This window comes from Galeopterus variegatus, unplaced genomic scaffold (genome assembly GCF_000696425.1).
Source record: "Galeopterus variegatus unplaced genomic scaffold, G_variegatus-3.0.2 Scaffold913, whole genome shotgun sequence".
NCBI lineage: Eukaryota > Metazoa > Chordata > Mammalia > Dermoptera > Cynocephalidae > Galeopterus > Galeopterus variegatus.
The window spans coordinates 125,706-146,339 of NW_007727024.1; the positions used below are offsets into that span (position 1 = coordinate 125,706).

Sequence of the window (20,634 nt, forward strand, 5' to 3'; positions counted from 1 at the left end):
TTGCTCTAATTACATGTGGGTGCTCCATCAATTATTATGAAATATTTTGTATGATAAAACTTGACTGATTTCACATTATTAACAAGCATTTCAACATTATGTCATAAACAAAAGAAACGGAAGGCCTGTTAGATTCTTTTTTAGATATAGCTTCAAATATTGTAAAGTTATGATATTTTCCTAAAACACCACATACGAAATTAAAAGACTGTCTGTTTGGACTGCTAGAGCAAAATACCATAAACTGGGTGGCTTATAAACAGAAAGTTATTTCTCACAGTTCTAGAGGCTGGGAAATCCAAAACCAAGTCAGAATCAGAGTCAGGTGAGGACCTGCTTTCCGATTCATAGATGGTTCCTCACATGATGGAAGAGACAATGGGTCTCTTGGAGGCCTATTTCATAAGGGCACTATTTGATTCATGAAAGCTCCACCCTCATGATCTAATTACCTCTGAAAGGCCCCACTTACTAAAACTATCATCTTGGGAGTTAGAATCTCAATATGTGAATTTTGGGGCAACATAAACATTCATACCATAGAAAAGAGAAGCATCAAAATGGGGAAAATATTTGTAACACATATGGCAGGTAAGTGGCTGATGACCTTAATACAGAGAGAGCTTTTCAAATCAATAGGGAAAATAAGTTCACGCTATTTGTCATTGCTTTACAAATGCTTCTTCTAAGGGTGGGGCATTTGAAAGGTGTTTGCAGTAATCTGCAGACAGATAACTTCTTGGTGTCACCTATGGTTGCACAGTCTCCTGTGTATACTAGATGCTAAAGGATTACTTGATAGCTGTGAGATGGCAGTCACTGAACAAGGCCCTTCCACTTTGTCCCTTGGCCTTCCCATCAGCACAAAGAGGAACTTGAGTTAGATGAATACCTGGTTCCATTCCAGATCTGGTTCCCTATGACTTTTTTTTTTTTTTTGAGTTAACATACTATAAAATTCACCATGTAAAAATGTACAATTTGGTGGTGTTTGGTATATTCACAGATCTCTGCAACCATTACCACTCATTTTGGAAGATTTTCATCACCCCAAAAAGAAACCCTATATGCATTAGCTGTCACTTCTCATTCTCCCCCCTCTCCAGCACTGGCAACCACTAATCTACTTTCTGGATTTGCTTCTTCAGGACATTTCACACAAATTAAATAATGCAATATATGGCCTTTTGTGTCCAGCTTCTTTTACTTAGCATAATGTTTTCAAGGTTCACCCATGTTGTAGCATGTATCAGGACTCCAGTGTTTTTATGAATTAATAACACTTCATTGTATGAATACTATATTTTATTGGTTCATCACTTGATGGATCTTTAGGCTGTTTCCATGTTTATGCTATTATGAACAATGACTTTTTTGTGGTGCCCAAGAGATTTCCATGTGAGAAGCAGAAGATAAAGGTGGAGTAGGTGGGAAAGGCTGGCATTAGTAAGCTCAATCCTTTTCCAAAATCAATAGCAGGGTATAAGTGTTATTGCAAGATAAGCAATATCGTCATCAGTTGTTCTCAAAAATAGTCTTTCTCCAGGCCTGAGAAGTCAAGGGAAGCCTGTGGTACAGATTGTCGAACAGCGCCTGGCACACAGATGTACCCAGCATGTGCCAGCCACATAGGAGGCTCCCGTGGGTGTTAGATGGATGAAGGAAAGACTACAGAAATAGCCCAAGAAAAGAAAAAGGAACTTTTGTCTCCAGTGCAACTTCAATAATCCACAGCACAAATCATTCTCAAGGAAGGAGGGAACAACAAAGAGGAAGTTTCCATAACCCCCTTGCACCAAAGGTTCAAAATCAGGCTACATTCAAATAGCTGGTTGTCTGACACCTAACCACATACATTCAGCTCAAGGGGAAAGGATAACAACATTGCTTGCTGGACTGCATCAGTGAGCTCAGTCTCCTGCCCTTTCTCAGTTCTTCCCCAGCTGCCATGTTGTTACTGGCCCAATAGAGAGGTCACACCCCAGAGAGAGACAGTCATCAAGGGACTTCAGTTGTGTCTGCCAGGATGTTTGAGGAAATATTCTCTACTTAAAGGATAAGAATGAAGTCTTCTTTTGTGGCTTTTTCAGGAATCACCTTTGTGCCTGGGACCCCCCAGATGACTGCCAAGGATATTCTGTATCGATTACATATGTCTAAGGCCCAGTGCATAGTAGTCAATGAGCCTATGGCCTCCATCGTGGATTCTGTCCTGTCCAGCTGCCCCACCTTGAAGACCAGGCTTCTGGTGTCAACTAAGAGCTACGATGGGTGGTTGGATTTCAAGGAGCTGATTCGGTGAGCAGGCACTGAAAATGAGATGCTTAAATCAAGAAAGTATCTGATTTTGGAAGATGGATGATGTATGAGAAGGTGGTGTGAATAGACAGAATGGGACACTGGACAGCAATTTCTAGTCCTGAAGCCGGTTCCCCCCAGCAGAAGAATCCCTTGCCCGTTTTACAAGCTCTCAGTCTGAGTGAAAATCTTATCTCCCGGTTCATAGTTGAGCACTGATTCTGGGACAGGGTAAAAAAGTAGGTGATAGAAATATAAATGACAAGTAAACACATTAAAAAACAAAACAAAAACACTCACCCTCACTGGCATATGGGGAAATACCTATTAAAACAATGACATGATACCATTTCATCTTCAGGTTAGCCAAATACTAAGTTTGATAGTCATTAATGTGTTCTCTCGAGAGCAGCATTTCAGTGTCCAGAGATGTAAAAGTGAATGAGACAGGCAAAGTCCCTGTCATCTGGAAACTCACACTCTAGACAACAAAATGAACAAACAAAAACACACAATGAAGATAATGCAGATTACAAAAAAAGATCCCAAACAGAATGGCACATGGGATAGGATGACCTGATGTGGAGATGGGGGAATTATTTTAGATTTGGTGGCTTCTGAGGGGAGGACATTTAAGCTGAGATTTGAACATCAGCAGCCAGCCTTTGGAAGATCTGTGGGACTAACGCTCCTGGCAGAAGAAACACTGAGGTGAAGGAGGGAGCAGGAATGAGCTCGACCTGTTCCAGCAGCAGGAAGAACACCAGGGTGCCTGAAGGTGAAGTGTGGTGAGGGGGGGAGTCACAGGAAGGGGAGAGTGCAGCAGGTCATGGCGGGGTGGGGAGTGGGCCAGCCTGGGAAACACGAAGGGAAGGATTTGATCCATAGGACACTTTAAAAAGTGCACTCTTAGGCCGGCCCGTGGCTCACTCGGTAGAGTGCGGTGCTGATAACACGAAGGCCACGGGTTCGGATCCTATATAGGGATGGCCGGTTCGCTCACTGGCTGAGCGTGGTGCTGACCACACCAAGTCAAGGGTTAAGATCCCCTTACCGGTCATCTTTAAAAAAAAAAAAGTGCACTCTGGCTGCTGTATGAACAATGAGAGACAAGAGAGGTAGCAGAGACCTGGCAGGAGGCTGCAGCAGTTGTCCAGGTGAGAGGCCTCCCTGATGTAGATCGAGGTGGTGGCAGTGGAGACAGGCTGGGAGAAGATGAGGTAAACAAGGAACTCGCCTCGGGCACAAAATTTAAAAGGGCACCAAAAAATTTAGTGATCAAAAGAAATAATAGTTTAGTTTAAAAATAAAATGTTTAAATATTAATTTAAACTCTAAAACAATTTTTTAATTTAATTTTAAAATGTATATATAATTTGAAGTATTTTGTATATTTATATTGTGTCTATAATTTATCATTTTTTGATGTATAATAATTTATATATTCATAATTTTACATATATTTTATTTATATAATAATTTTCTAATTTATAAAATCTGATTGGCAAACTTCAGCTGACAGACTGGCTGCCTGTTTTTATAAATACAGTTTTATTGGAGCCAGGGACAGAATTAGGATGACCAAGTGAAGCAAGTCATGCAAGTCCTGGGCTGGATACTGTATTTATTTAAAATTTTGATATTTTGTTTATCATTAATTTTTGCATTCGTTTTGTTTTTAAAAAATATTTCACTAAAATATTATTTATCCTGACTAGCGAATTTGTTGGTGTCTCCTTAATTGCCTGTGGCAAATGTTTCTCTCGCTTCACTGTGGACCCAGCCCTGAGTTGAGAGTGAAAAGAGACACATTCATGACATGTTGTCAGAGCCTGCCAATGGTCAGGATGAGGGGTGGATAGGTAGATAGATAGAGAGACAAAAAGGATCTTTTTGTCTTGATTTTTGGCTTGAGCAAACGGTGAGTAAGGATGTTTTACCGAGAAAAACCAGGCTGGAGGGTAAATGCATCTTATATTTTTCATGCAACAAAAATCAATACAAAATTTTTTTTAAAGGAAAAAAATGGCAGCTGCCCCACTAACAAATCATCCCCCAGTGTACCAAGCTATGGGCTGTTGTTTTCAAAAGGCACAGATTATCAAACCAGGGACCTTGGCTCTAAGAGAACCTGAATTTAGAACTCACTGTTGCCTCTTCATGACTTACAGAATTGCTCCTCCCAAGCAGACCTGTGTGGGGACCAAGAGTCAAGATCCAATGGCCATATTCTTCACCAACAGGACAACGGGAGCTCCCAAGCTGGTCGAGTATTCCCAATATGGTTTGGGAATGGGATGTAGCCAGGCTTCAAGGTACAGTCCTGACACGGCCAGTACACACACAAAAGCTGCTCTCTTCAGGGTGAAGGGAGAGTTTCATGGGACTAAAGTAAGAAAGGAGTTTCTTGCCCAAAGCTACAGAAAATGTCAATATTGAGAGAAGGAACAGGGCTGAATGCAGGGTGGGAGGGTGTACACAAAAGGATCAAAAGCAAATTACTGTAGACCAGAAATGTAAGAGTCTACAGAACTAGAGCAAGAGCAGTGGGTCCATGTGGCTGGTGAGGGATCCAGGGTGATTATCCAAAAGACAAAAAGTTGCTTGTTCTTCTATGTTACCAGCACCACAGTGAGCAACTGGGTTGACCACTATGTGCAGTGATAAACACGGAGGTACGGTCACAACTCGTGAGGGGTTTGGGTTCCGGAGTCAGCCTCTAAGATGGAAAAAAACCCCAAAACTTTAAATAGCTCATGGATACTGTACCATCTCTTGGCAAATCCAATATAGTCAGTTTTTCTTCCTGCAGTGAAACTGATTTCAATTCCTTTGGTTGAACAAAGAAGTAATCAGCTTGCATTTGTTCTAGGTTGGTGGGTCTGGGGTTTAGCTTCCCAAGCTTGCATTCAGTTCTGCCTCATATAAACAGCGTGTGTTTTGACTCCATGCTCAAGTTCTCTTAAACTCTACTCTAGAGTCTCTCAGGGGAAATAGATGTTTGTGTTGCCACCCTCGCCTCAAAGTCCTTGACTCTTATTAACTATAATGGTCAGTGGAGATCAGTTAGAGAATTAGAATAGGAGAAACTGAGATCATTCATTTATTAAAATCCATTAATTAGTAAAAATACCTACTGGATAACTTCCAAGACCCCCTAAAGCCGTGGGACCTGAAAGACAACGTCATGCCAATTAAGATATATACTGACAGAATTCAAGANTGGGCTGTGTGGGGCAAAGGCTAGAAACAGGGCATTACCAGTAGCCCAGTGACCCATGCCCCAAATGGGGCGAATCAAGAATTAGATTGGGAATGTGATCTTGACTTGAGGATGTTCTCCCTACTTCTGAGAGCAATGACCTTGCTTCTCTAGACCCTTTGGAATTAGGATTTGGCTACTCCAGTTGTATCACTGAAAAGGAAACTTTCAAATGGCAGTAATGATAATGAAGGCGATAATAATAATATCAGCTACCATTTATTGACTATTTACTGGCACTTTATATGCATCCTTTCATATCACCTCCCCAACAACCCCATGAGGTAGTAACTGGGGAAACTGAGGCTCAGAGAGGTTAAGTAACTAGCCCAAGGAATTTCCAGAAGTGGAACTGGAAATCTAACCCTGATCTACTGGACTCCAGAGCACAATCTTTGATCTCTAAACTGCCTCCACAATACAAAATTTTACTGCCAATATATATTTGGCAGGCTTATTATTTAAAGCAACAGAGATCTAAACAAGAGGCTTTGGCGATCCAGATTTAAATGCACAGCTCTGTATCTACTTGTTATCGAGTGATTACATGATAGCTCAGAGATCCTGATAGCCAAAGCTAAATTCTCTTCCAAGGCTCATGCCTGGAGGGTTAGGACTCACCAAATCCTCAAGATAAAGGTGAGTCTCAAAGTTAGTGATCCTCCCCCTTGGACCTTTTCCCTCAACAGTCTCACTGTCTTTCTTATCTTCACATATAGATTTGGTTTTTCCTTTCTGGGGGCCCAGGCCCTGTCCAGGTTTCCCATCACCACTCTCTGTGGGAATCCAGGGATGTACCAGGAGCTGCTTCACCACAAGTGTTTCACCAGGTAAAACCGGATCTCTCAGAAGCGAGCCCATTTCCACCGATGGTACCATGAATGAAACTAGAACCTTAGTGTATTGAAGTAGATTTAATCTTACCCTTCGTTAACACACCCGTCTTACTGCCATTTATGACAATAACTCCATTAAGTGAGGGGTTTTCTATTCCCTTGTGATTTTTGAAGTTTACATCTTCTGGCCCCACAGGAGTCCAGAATATAAAGCTTAATTATAATGAGAAGATTGGATTTAATTAATTTGTAATTACACCAGCCTTTAAGAAGGTAAACATTAAAGACAAAATTTTTTAAAAAGGTAAACTTTAAAGACAAAGACCACCTCCCCTGTTGGATATAAATTCTTCTAGGCCTTTTAAAAATAAATTCATATCTATATCTATACCTATGAATGTATCCACTCCCATAGAAATGTATTATAATATTGGGGAAGGTTTAAATAGATGGCATCATACTGTATATCTTGTGCTGAAATTTGCAATTGTATTTCCCATGGTACCTTAGAGCTCTATTCATGATAGTATGTGTAATATATATCAAATATTGCATAGTGTTCCTTAGCATGGATTAATAATTGTAGTTGAATGAGCCAAGTACTTATCCAAGATATCTGGATCTTTTCCAAGCTGCTGAAATGAGCATCTTTGCACATACCCTAGAATTTCCTAGGGAACTCACTGAGAAATAGAACTACTAATCATCACCAATGAAAATTAATGAGAAATAGCAGGTTCCAAAGCATTGTATCAAGCCTTAGAGTTTGCTAAATAATCATTTACCTCTAAATTTCACTTTAGCTTTGTGGACAAGGACATATATTCTACAGAAGAAAGCATTTGTGGTAGGAAATGATACCTGCATATTGTTATGATGGCATGAAGAAATACCTAGTTCATTGGCATTTTATGGAACAGAGAAAAATGTTCTGTTTCAGATATGGCATATGTTCATTCATTAACATGCCATCACCATATAAAATGTCTAGATGTCTCTTATTCTCTTAAAAGAAAAGCATTTAAAATTTAAAAATCATCAACTTCCACTTGTACCATGAAATTAATAATACAAAGGCAATGACATAATGGTGCCCTTGGAAACAGTCCTCTAATTTTAATTTTTCTTTGTTTCAAGACCTGACTGGGTAGGCAGATATTATCTAATATAGACAAGCTCCCAGGTAACCATTAATCAACACTGTCATGTTCAAAATACATTGAGCCACCCTCCATCTTTCAGAGACCACANAGAATTAGAATAGGAGAAACTGAGATCATTCATTTATTAAAATCCATTAATTAGTAAAAATACCTACTGGATAACTTCCAAGACCCCCTAAAGCCGTGGGACCTGAAAGACAACGTCATGCCAATTAAGATATATACTGACAGAATTCAAGAGGATTCTATTGGCCTCATGGCCTCATAAATAGACCATTGCTTGTTCTCATTTGGGTGTTCTTTGTTTATCTCTGGGGGGTAGTGCTTGAGAACTAGTAACTAATTATAATGAGAAGATTGGATTTAATTAATTTGTAATTACACCAGCCTTTAAGAAGGTAAACATTAAAGACAAAATTTTTTAAAAAGGTAAACTTTAAAGACAAAGACCACCTCCCCTGTTGGATATAAATTCTTCTAGGCCTTTTAAAAATAAATTCATATCTATATCTATACCTATGAATGTATCCACTCCCATAGAAATGTATTATAATATTGGGGAAGGTTTAAATAGATGGCATCATACTGTATATCTTGTGCTGAAATTTGCAATTGTATTTCCCATGGTACCTTAGAGCTCTATTCATAATAGTATGTGTAATATATATCAAATATTGCATAGTGTTCCTTAGCATGGATTAATAATTGTAGTTGAATGAGCCAAGTACTTATCCAAGATATCTGGATCTTTTCCAAGCTGCTGAAATGAGCATCTTTGCACATACCCTAGAATTTCCTAGGGAACTCACTGAGAAATAGAACTACTAATCATCACCAATGAAAATTAATGAGAAATAGCAGGTTCCAAAGCATTGTATCAAGCCTTAGAGTTTGCTAAATAATCATTTACCTCTAAATTTCACTTTAGCTTTGTGGACAAGGACATATATTCTACAGAAGAAAGCATTTGTGGTAGGAAATGATACCTGCATATTGTTATGATGGCATGAAGAAATACCTAGTTCATTGGCATTTTATGGAACAGAGAAAAATAGTTCTGTTTCAGATATGGCATATGTTCATTCATTAACATGCCATCACCATATAAAATGTCTAGATGTCTCTTATTCTCTTAAAAGAAAAGCATTTAAAATTTAAAAATCATCAACTTCCACTTGTACCATGAAATTAATAATACAAAGGCAATGACATAATGGTGCCCTTGGAAACAGTCCTCTAATTTTAATTTTTCTTTGTTTCAAGACCTGACTGGGTAGGCAGATATTATCTAATATAGACAAGCTCCCAGGTAACCATTAATCAACACTGTCATGTTCAAAATACATTGAGCCACCCTCCATCTTTCAGAGACCACAGTTATGTTCCAATATTCTTCCTACACCTGACCTTTCCACCACATTAATCAACACTGTCATGTTCAAAATACATTGAGCCACCCTCCATCTTTCAGAGACCACAAACAGTTATGTTCCAATATTCTTCCTACACCTGACCTTTCCACCGTCACCAAATCAAATACACATAAAGTGAATTATGGGTTTATAGAAGGTGTTCAATACTATCGTATCTACGCTTGGACTCCATGGAAAGTTATCATTATATCCAGAGACTTTGAGCCCAGTTTGTAAAATCAGCGGCTCTCTTTCCATCCCCAGACTTCAGAAAATTAGTTTCTGCCCCTTCTTGCCATTTCTGACACATTCTTCATATACAGTTCAGGCTTTGGCAGAGGTAAGGGAACTCATAAGCTTGATCAAACTGGGGTGCCTAAATAGATAATCTAATAGAATAGTAATAAGAACATCAAGTACCACCTAATGAGTACCTCCCTGGCAATATCTGCATCATTTTTCCAAGATTCTTTCTTACAACAGACCTGTTATTGGTAGAAATATTCACCAAGCCTAAGAATAAGTTTTGATGCCTCTCCAGCTACAGATTCAAGAGTCTGAAGCATTGTGTGGCTGCAGGAGGATCTATCAGCACTGGAGTGACTGAGGAATGGAAACGCATCACTAAGTTGGACATCTATGAAGGCTATGGGCAGACTGAGACTGTAAGTTGATGCTGAGTCACCGTTTATCTAGATAGCCAAACTTTTCCATCCACTATGTAAGCACATTGTCAAAGCACCAGGGACACACTAGAAATGCAGAAAGCTAGATCTTGAACACAGAGAGAAAAGAGAAAAATCAGTTTAAACTAGAGGGATCCCTCTTCTATTGTAAGACAAAGAAATATGGGTACAGATGAATGTAAGCTTGTAGATTTCACAGCAGGAAGTAGAGCTAGTTTTTACCCAACAACTCCTATCTTCTCTGTGAAGTATGAGGCAATGTCATCTGATGAGCATGAGGAAATGGTGGGGTACAAGTCTACATGGACAATGTTTAAAATTATAGTTGCTGAAAATAGGAGAGCAGATTATGGAAATAAAGAAGAAATGGGTACTGATAAGGGCACATTTGAGGCTGGTGAGCATTCATCTTCAAAGTCGCTATCTATGAAGTTGTGTGATTTTCTCCAATATTTCTCTAAAACACAGATACAAACATGGTGAAAGTGGACAGTTGGATTGAACCAGAATTAAGGTTTGCCAGGAAGGTGCAATTAAAAGGCAGTGGTCAAGGGATCTAGGGATATTGGAAAGAAAATGGTTAAAATGAAAGATTAAGTATTGAAGCTGATTAGGGAAGGAAGTGAATTCAGGAAAAGGAGGATCGATGGTGAGAAGACAAGGCACTGGAGATGTCAATAGAGCTGGAAGGACAGAAAGCTGTCTTAGTCTCTTCAGGCTACTATAACAAAATACATAGACTGTGTGGCTTAAACAACTGAAATTTATTTTTCTCACAGTTCTAGAGGTTGAAAGTCCAACTTCAGAGTGCCAGCATGGTCAAGTTCCACTGAGAGTCCTCTTCCAGGTTGTAGGCTGCTCACTTCTCATGGCGTCTTCACATGACAGAGAGAGAGCGTGCACATGCACTCTTTGGTGTCTCCTCTTAAAAGGGCACTAATCCCATAATGAAGATCCCACCCTCATGACCTCATCTAAACAAAGTTACCTCCCAAAGATCCCATCTCCAAATACCATCACATTGGAGAGTAAGGCTTTAGTACATAAATTGAGGGGAGGTGGGGGAGGGGCCACAATTTAGTCCATAACAATAGTAGTCAAAAAGTGAGATGCATGGACTTCAGATTTGAGAGGCGGAATACTTATAGGTGATGCCAAATGCAAGGGCATGGCCACAGGTAGACTAAGTATCATGAAACTCCTTAGAGATAAGGATCAAGGAAGGAAGACACCATGGTGTAGAAATGATCATTTATATAGATGTAGAAGGCACTCAGGATGATGGTAGGACATGGAGGAAGAGAGGAGATCATGAACCTCATGCTGAAGCCTTTAACAGATAATGAATCACTGGGAAGTTGGTAAGTTACAGCAACCAGGAGTGGTACAGGGTGGTAAAGGTACATGGTGTGAGTCTCAAAGAGACGTATGCAGAGTCAAAAGAGGTGGTACTGGAAGCTCAGAGGACGCCAAACCCAAGGAGTTGAGAAGAATCAACAGCCTCCATTTGGTAGGGAGAAGTAGAAGAGTTAACCACTCAACTGATGTTCTATCTAGAGAGTACTAATGAAAAGATTTTGTAGAGAGTTTAGTAAGGGTCAAGGAATGAAAAGTCCTGTTCCTGAAACATGAGGATAAGAATGCAAGAAAAGAAAAATAAGTAGAAGAGCTTATATAATAGATATACTACAGACAACAGGGGTCTGAGAGGTGGTACTTTTGGCCGACTGCCAAAAGTTTACAAGAATTGTTCTCAGTGTTTTTCAGGTGGATAGGAGCAGAAGAGAATAGAAAGATGCTGCCTGAATTAATCACATTCACAGCTAGATGGTCTAAAACAGGGTACCTGAGAAGCGGAAGCACACAAAATATTTTTGAAAAGTTAATATCCAATATTTTTTAAAACACTGAAATAGTCAACATGAGAAAAACAAGAATTCTGTTGGGATTTCTTACATTTGTTTTATACGTTATTATTGTTTTTATGTGTTACACAAACAATGCAATTCCATAATCTTGGAAACACCAAAGCCTCTTTATAGGACTTAGTTCTATACTTATACTGCAAAAGGGATTCTGTAGTGAGGGAAAACCCCAGCCTGCCTGGGAGGAGACCTAGGCAGCCTGGATTGATTGCCCAGGCTCTGGAGAGAGGTTTATAATTTGAGGTCCCTGGTGGAGCCACGTGGTTCCATATGGCTCAGGAAATGCTATCACTTACAAAGTTAAAGAAAACTCAGAATAAGAGTTCCAATCTTCCAGACCTCATATGCAAGCTCACACATTGGTAGGCAGGTTATGATTCAAAACTGTGAAGGAGGGAACTTGAGAAATGGCCCAACTCCACCCGAGATTCTGTCTATTCCACACTCCTAGCTCCACTGAATTAAGTTCAAAGAGCTGACATTTTCAACACACAGGACTCATTGCACTGTGGCCCCCCCACACTGATCTCACATTGTGAAAGATTGTGTCTAGTGAGAAAACAGCATGTGTTAGGCAGTATTGACTTTGGCCTTATCTGTCTTTGCATGAAAAAACATATATGACTGACATTCGGAACATCTGAAATAAACAAGCTTGACACACTGAGTGGATATGATTCCAGGAACACCTAGTAAGCTTGGTATTTTTGGCTATCTATGGAATCTGTGCATGAGAAAATGTACATCTTACATTTAATTATGAAATACTTGCAACAGCTAAAGAGCCTTGTGTTAGCTAGTATTAATTGGGATGCAAACGAGAGAAACTCATTTCAAACTAGACTGAGCAAAAAAGAGAAACTGTAAGTCCATTTTGCTGGGAAGACCATTATGGAATCAAAGTCTGGGGAGCCAAAACCTTTGAGACTAAAAATAGCATCTCCTAAAATATCAGATCTTTCTCTCTCTCCCTCTCAATCTCTCCATCTTCTTTTTTCTGTCGGTTGTTCTCTGATGGGTTTCTTCTAAAAAGCACATAAAATGGCCACCAGCAACTCTAGAGTCACATATATCAGGTTAAGGTCCAAATAGCATTACTACTTCACCTACATTCTGGGAAATTCTTGAAAAGAATTCTGATTGGCCAGGCTTCTGTCATACAGCATTTCCTTGGGACTGTGTCTTCAGGGTCCCAACCTGGGACATTTTTTCATCCCAAGGGGTAGAGTTGCAGAGCCATGATTAACAGTCTCACCAGGATTATGGAGAAGGGGAGGAGTTCTTAAGAGAACCATAAAATAAGGGACGGGAAGGCCAATGGGATAGAAATAAACTATAGTTACCACAGTTCACTACAGGGAGATCCCTGTAAGAATCCATAAGCCTTTAAGAATCTAGGGGCCCAAATTTGTTAGCATCATGTAAACACAATGAAACATTAAGTCTCTTTTCTGTACAAGACCCAGCAATAGGTACTGGAGAAGTAACCATGTACAAGATAGAAGCAGTCCCTGTCCTTGTCAAATGCACTAGCGAGTAACGTAGGCAATTGTAACATAGTGGGTAAAGTGTGATGAAGCAGAAACACAGGTTACACTGGAAATGCATAGAAGGGACACCTAACTCAGCCTGGAGAATCAGAGTAGCTCCTTGGAAGAAGTGACATCCAAGCCGAGATGGGAAGAAGTGGGTGGAGGGAGTGTTAGGGGTAGAGAAACTGGCAAATGCAAAAGCTAGGGCACCAGAGTTATAAAATAAAGTGAATGGGATCAGTCATGTCTCTCGTAAGTATATTACATCCATCTCGGAAGTCACTTGTGGGCCTCTCCGTCCCTTGGAGATAGAACCTCCAAATCCAAAAATCTGTTGGCATGCAGGGTCCTGTCCATGATTTTTGTGAATTGTGACCTTACTCCTACATGGTTCCCTCTGTTTTCATGCGTCTGTGTGTGCTGAATCCATTTGGCCACATGCCAACTGGTACACAGATATTTGTCTCTTGCTGTTTTCCAAAAGGAGCACGTTTAATGTAGACTGGGGCACGTGGAGAGGAATCCCAGCACGCACTGCTCTGCCTTCTGACATCTTGCTGATCATTCTGCCCTGCCTTCAGGGAGTCTGAGCCCTAAACTTTCCTACAATATTCAGACCTCCAGGAAATGTAATCTAAGTCCCCTGCTCATAGTACCTCTCATGGGAACCAGGCTTGCCAGGCTGGTCCATCTTCCATAGTTCCCGTGAAATTCTAATAAAAATTTCTCCATCTCATTACACTCATGATTGACGCATCCAAGACCCAGTCCTTGTGTCTTCCAAGGAAGGTATCTGTGCTGTCTCTGGGGTGCTGCACACGCTGTGCTGAAATCTCTCTCAGCATCCTGAAACAATCACCTGTTGTTGAAACATTTATTATGGAAAATCTCAAAAACAGACAAAATTATATAATGAATTCGCATGTATCCATTGCCCAATTTCAGCAATTATTACCATATGGCTAATCCTAACCAATCCCCAAACCACATTTTATTCATAAATAGTTTTAGTCTATATCTGCAAAATAAAAAGACTTTTTAAAAACAAACATATTCTACTTGGTGGAGAGTGGTGCTGATAACACCAGGGTCAAGGGTTTGGACCTTTATACCAGCCGGCTGCAAACAAAACAAAAACGTATTTTATTATTTTACCTGAAAGTTAACAATAATTCTCTCTTATCAAATATCCATTGTTCACATTTCCATCCATCACATAAATCATGTATGTTTTCTTGTTTATCATTTGTTCAAATCAACATTACACATTGTAATTAGTTACTAAGTCTTTTATGTATCTTTTAACCTATGGGTTTCCTCGTTATCTCTTCTTTTTACCTTGCAATTTGTTACTTGCAGAAAGGGAGATATTGGTCCTTTTGCATATTTCACAGCCTAGACTCTGCTAATTGCATTCCTGTGGTGTTGTTAAATGTGTTCCTCTGTCATCTATATTTCCTGCAAATTGGTAAATAGATCTAGAGGTTTAGCCAGATTCCTGTTTTACCTTTTTTTTTTTTTTTTGTCAAGACTACTTCTTAGATCTTATGACGTTCTTCCATCAGAAAGCAAATAATGTCTGGTTATTTCTTTTTTCATGATGATAGCAGCCATTGGTGATCAATAAATTCTTGTCTGCATTTCTTTAAACAGGGTCTACTCTGTGCCACTTCCAAAAGAATGAAATTGAAACCAGGTTCTGTGGGGAAGCCATTGCCACTTTATATTGTGCAGGTAGGAGACCACAGTAATGATTATGACAGTTATTGTTAACTGAGCTCTTAATAAGTGCCAGGCACTATTCATACCACATGGCAATATTATATATTTCATTTGCTCATGACAACAACCCTGGCATGAGAGTACCATTGTTATCCGCATTTAACAGATGAGAAAATTAAGGCTTGGAAAGACTGGGGAGCTTTTCCAAGATTACTCAGCTAATAAGTGGCAATGTCCACTTTCAAAGCCAATCAGTCTGTCTCCACAGTCCACGCTCTTAACCATAATGGAAAATAATACATTTGTTTAATGTCCTTATTTGGTCAAATAGCAATGCTATGTTTTTCTTAAGATTTATTCTGAAATGTTACCCAAAGAATGAAGAACAGAAATCACTGAGCTAGGGTCTGGTATCATAAAGATGAGTGAGACAAAGTCATTAACATTTGAAAGGCTGAAACTACCCTACAAAAGGCGAAATAAAGGGACAATTTAATGCAATTGTGAAGGTCCTAAATAAATTGCTAAAGCAGTTCAGAAGACAAGGAATTCCTTTCAGCAGGAGAATTATGGAAAATATTCTGTGAGAAGATAGCACAAACACATTCTCACTGCAGGTGAACCACCCTGGGGGACTCTCCCTCTGTTTTAACAGTGTTGCTTCTGCTAAAAAATATTTTAGGGTAATTTTCTGGGCCATGGCCACCAAGAAAAGCAATCTCATTAACTTGAAGTTTATTTTTTACTCAAAAATGTATTCTCCGGTTGGAGATTTCAATAATCCACTTTCAATCATCAATAGAACAACTAGACAGAACATTAACAGGAAATAGAAGACTTGAACAACAATGTAAGACAACTCAAGCTAACAGACATCTATAAAACACTCTACCCAATAGCAGCAGAACACAGGTTTTTCTCGAGTGCACAAGCAACATTCTCTAGGATAGGTCATACATTAAGCCAGGAAATAACTCTCAATAAATTTAAAACTATTGAAATCATACAAAGATACTCTCCAATTATAATGGAATAAAGTTAGAAATCCATATCAGAAAGAAATTTGAGAAACTTACATATATGTGGAAATTAAACACACTGATAAATAACCAGTGGGTAGAGGAAGAAATCACAAGGAAAATGAGAAAATACCTTGAGACAATTTTTTTCCTTGAGACAAATTAAAACAAAAACACAACATACCAAAATATATAGAATGCAGCAAAAGCAGTGCTAGCAGAGAAATTTATAGCTGCAAATGCCTATGTTAAAAAAATGAAAGATCTCAAATCAATAACCTAACCTTTCACTTTAAGAAACTAGAAAAAAAAAATCCCAAAGCAACTATAAAGAAAGAAATGATAAAGAGTACAGTGAAGGTAAATGAAATAGAGAATACAAAAATAAGAGAGAACCTCAACTAAAGTGTTTTTTTTTAAAGATCAGTAAGATTGGCAAACCATTAAATACTGACCAAGAAAGCAAGAGAGAAGACTCAAATTACTAAAATCAGGAATAAAAGTGGGTGGGCTTATTACTTATAACACAGAAATAAAAAGGATTATAAGGAAATACGATGAATAAGTGTATGCCAACAAATTAGATAACCTAGAAAAAATGAACAAATTCCTAGAAACACAAACTACCCAAAAAAAGCTCCAGAAGACATAGAAACTATGAATAGACCTATAAAAAGTAAGGAGATAAATTGATAATCAAAAAATTTCCCACAAAACCGACAAACTCATAACTAATTAGAAAAAGAAAAGACTCAAATAACATCAGAAATGGAAGAGGAGACATTATAACCAATGTCACAGAAATACAAAGAATTGTAAGAGACTACTATGAGCAATAATATGCCAACAATAGGAACGACTCTGAAGAAATGGATAAATTTCTGGAAACGTACAGTCTACCAAGACTGAATCATGAAGAAATAGAAAGCCTGAAAAGACCAATAACAAAAGAATCAACTTATTAGTCAAAAATCTTCCAACAAAAGTCCAGCACCAAATGGCTTCACAGGTGAATTCTACCAAACACAGAAGAATTAATATCAATTCCTCTTAAACTCTCCCAAAAAAGAAAGAGGGACTATTCCTAACTCTTTTTAGGAGGTCGGCATTACCCTGATACTAACACCAAAGACATCACAAGGAAAGAAAACTACAGGCCAATATCCCTGATGAACACGGATGTAAAAATCCTCAACAAAGTATCAGCAAACCAAGTTCAACAGCACATTAAAAGAATCATACGCCCTAACCAAGTGGGATTTATCTCAGGGATGCAAGAATGGTCCAACATACAGAAATCAATCAATGTGATACATCACATCAACAAATGAAGGCTAAAAATCACATGATCATCTCAATAGATGCAGAAAAAGCATTTGACAAAATTCAACACCTTTTGATGATTAAAAACTCTAACAAATTATGTAGATAAGGAACTTACCTCAAAACAACAAAGGCCTATATGAAAAGCTCATAGCTAACATCGAACTCAATAGTGGAAAACTGGAAGTTCTTTCTCTAAGATCTGGAAGAAGGCAGTGAGTGCACTCTTGCCACTTCTGCTCTACATAGTATTGAAAGTCCTAGCCAGAGCAAGCAGGCAAGGAAAAGAAATGAGACATCCAAATCAGAAAGAAAGAATTAAATTTATCTCTGCTTGCAGATGACATGACCTTGTAGATATGTAAAAAATTCTAAAGATTCCACAAAAAAACTGTTGACCTAATAAACAAATTCACCAAAGTTGCAGGATACAAAATCAACCTAAAAAATCAGTTGTTTCTACACACTGACAATGAATTATCCAAAAAGAAATTTAAGAAAATAATCCCATTTACAATAGCATTAAAAAGAATAAAATACTTAGGAATAAACTTAACCAAGGAGGTGAAAGACTCATACGCCGAAAACTGTAAAACACCAATGAAAGAAACTAAATCAAGCACAAATAAATGAAAAGACACATCATGTTCATGGATTGGTAGAATTAAGATCATTAAATTGTCTGTGCTATCCAAAGCTATCTATAGATTCAGTGTAATCTCTAACAAAATCACAATGGCATTTTTCTACAGACATAGAAAAACAATTTAAAATTCATGTGGAGCCACAAAAGACCCCAAATAGCCAGAGTAATTTTGAGCAACAGGAACAAAGCTAGAGACACCACAGCTTTCTGGTTTCAAAATATATTACAAAGCTGTAGTAATCAAAACAGTATGGTACTGACATACAAACAGACATATGACTGATAGAACAAAAGAGAAACCCTAGAAATAAACCCATGCATATACAGCAAACTGATTGTCTACAAGGGTGCCAAGAATACACAATAATAAAAGGATAGTCCCTTCAATAAACGGTGTTGGAAAAACTGGACATCTACATGCAAAAGAATAAAATTGGACCCTTATCCTACACCATACACAAAAATCAATTGAAAATAGATTAAATTTAAACTTAAGACCTGAAACTGTAAAACAACTAGATAAAAACATAAGGAAAAAGCATCCTGACATTGGCCTTGGCAATGATTTTTTGGATATGACACAGGCAACAAAAGCAAAATAGACAAGTGGGATTACATCAAACTACAAAGCTTCTGAACAGCAAACAACCAACAAAATGAAAAGGCAGCCCATGGAGTGAAAGAAAATATTTGCAAACCATATATCTGAAAAAGGTTAATATCCAAAACATATAAGGAACTTCCACAACTCAACAGCAAAAACAAAACAAAAACCTAAAAACATTAAAAAATGGGCAAAGGAAATGAATAGACATTTCTCCAGAGAAGATGTACATATGGGCAAAAGGTATATGAAAAAGTGCTCAACATCACTAATCATCAGGGAAATGCAAATCGGAATGACAAGGTATCACTTCACATGTGTTAGAATGGCTATTATAAAAAAGGAAAACAATATATATATATATAACAAATGTTGTCAAGGATGTGAAGAAAAGGGAAACCTTGTACACTGTTGGTGGAAATGAAATTGATGCAGCCACTGTGGAAAACAGTATGGAGGTGCCACAGGTATCACTTCACATGTGTTAGAATGGCTATTATAAAAAAGGAAAACAATATATATATATAACAAATGTTGTCAAGGATGTGAAGAAAAGGGAAACCTTGTACACTGTTGGTGGAAATCAAATTGATGCAGCCACTGTGGAAAACAGTATGGAGGTGCCACAAAAAAAATTAAAAACAGAATACTATATGATTTAGTAATCCCACTTCTGGGTATATATCCAAAGGAATTGAAATCAGAATCTCAAAGAAATATCTGCACTCCAATATTCACTGCAAGATTATTCCCAATAGCTGAGACATGGAAGCGACCTAAATGTCCATTGACGGATAAATGTAGGAAGAAAATGTGGTATATAAATGCAATGGAATATTATTCAGCCTTAAAAAAGAAGGAAATCTTGCCATATGCAACAACACGGACGAACCTGGGGAACATTATGCCAAGGGAAATAAGCCAGAAATAGAGAGAAAAATAGTACATGGTACCATTTATATGGTGAATCTAAAATACTCAAACTCATAGAAGCAGAAAGTGGATTGGTGGTTACCAGGAGCTGGTGGGAGAGGAAATCAGGGAGGTATTAGTTAACAGGTATAAGTTTCAACTACATCAGGTAAATAACTCCCAGAGATCTACTGTACAGCATAGTGCCTACAGTTAACAATATGTATTTTATACTTTAAAATTTGCTAAGAGGGTAGATCTGATGTTAAAGTGTTTTTATAACAATATGTATTTTATACTTTAAAATTTGCTAAGAGGGTAGATCTGATGTTAAAGTGTTTTATCACCAAAATAATAATAATAATAATAAAATAAGAGGGTGGAGGGAAACTTTTGAAAGTGATGGATAAGTTCATGGCATAGAATGTGCTAATGGCTTCACCGGTGTATACTTATCTTCAAACTTATTAAGTTGTATATGTTAAATATGTACACCTTTTTTTATATCAATTATACCTCAATAAAGTGAGCTTTATTTTTACCTTCAGGAGAGAGGGGGGAGAGGGCACAGGCAAAAGGAGAAGATGGAAATTTTTTCTTATTTGTCAAAACAAAGTATAATAACTTTACGTTTTACCACTGCTCCCCCACCTCAAAAAAAATCTCACAAAGAAAACCCCAGGCCGCGATGGCTTCATGGTGACTTCTACCCAACATTTACAGACTTAACATTAATCCTTCACAAACTCTCCCCCACAAAAATATGAGACCAGGACTTTTGATGTTGAGCCTCAAAATGGCTATGAGGCCAGAATTATCCTGACACCAAAACCAAAGACTTTGCAAGAAAAGAAAACAATGGATTAATATCCCTTATGAATATAGAGGCAGAAACTCTCGATAAAAGACTAAGAAAACTAATTAGCAACATATAAATGGATTATATATAATGACTAAGTGGAATTATTCTAAAAATAAAAAGTTGGTTCAAAATAAGAAAATCAATCAATGTAATATATACCACATTAGTAGAATAAAGGACAAAAATCACATGATCATCTCAATAGACAAAAAAAAAAAAAAAATCATTGACAAACTTCAACACCTGTTCTTGGTAGAAAAATCCCTCAAAAACTAGGAATAAAAGGGACCTTCCTCAGCCTAGTAAACAGCATCTGAAAAAATCCCACAGGCCAAGGGCCTAGGCCACGCCCCTGCCAACATCCAGGTGAACTAAGGAGCCCACCGAGATGCCCAGGGGTCCCGAGATGGGGCTGTATTCATCTGTTTTGTG

General features: G+C 38.1%; 1 protein-coding gene across 1 annotated transcript in view; it reads left to right on the forward strand.

Moving 5' to 3' along the window:
* The window catches only part of ACSM6 (acyl-CoA synthetase medium-chain family member 6), a 45,244-nt gene that overhangs the window by 13,112 nt on the left and 11,498 nt on the right, over positions 1 to 20,634 (forward strand). The window contains exons 3-7 of the mRNA XM_008573406.1: positions 2,091 to 2,298; positions 4,470 to 4,613; positions 6,280 to 6,390; positions 9,513 to 9,636; positions 14,768 to 14,848. Coding sequence (XP_008571628.1) covers positions 2,091 to 2,298; positions 4,470 to 4,613; positions 6,280 to 6,390; positions 9,513 to 9,636; positions 14,768 to 14,848 — 668 coding nt within the window. The remainder of the gene's footprint in view (positions 1 to 2,090; positions 2,299 to 4,469; positions 4,614 to 6,279; positions 6,391 to 9,512; positions 9,637 to 14,767; positions 14,849 to 20,634) is intronic.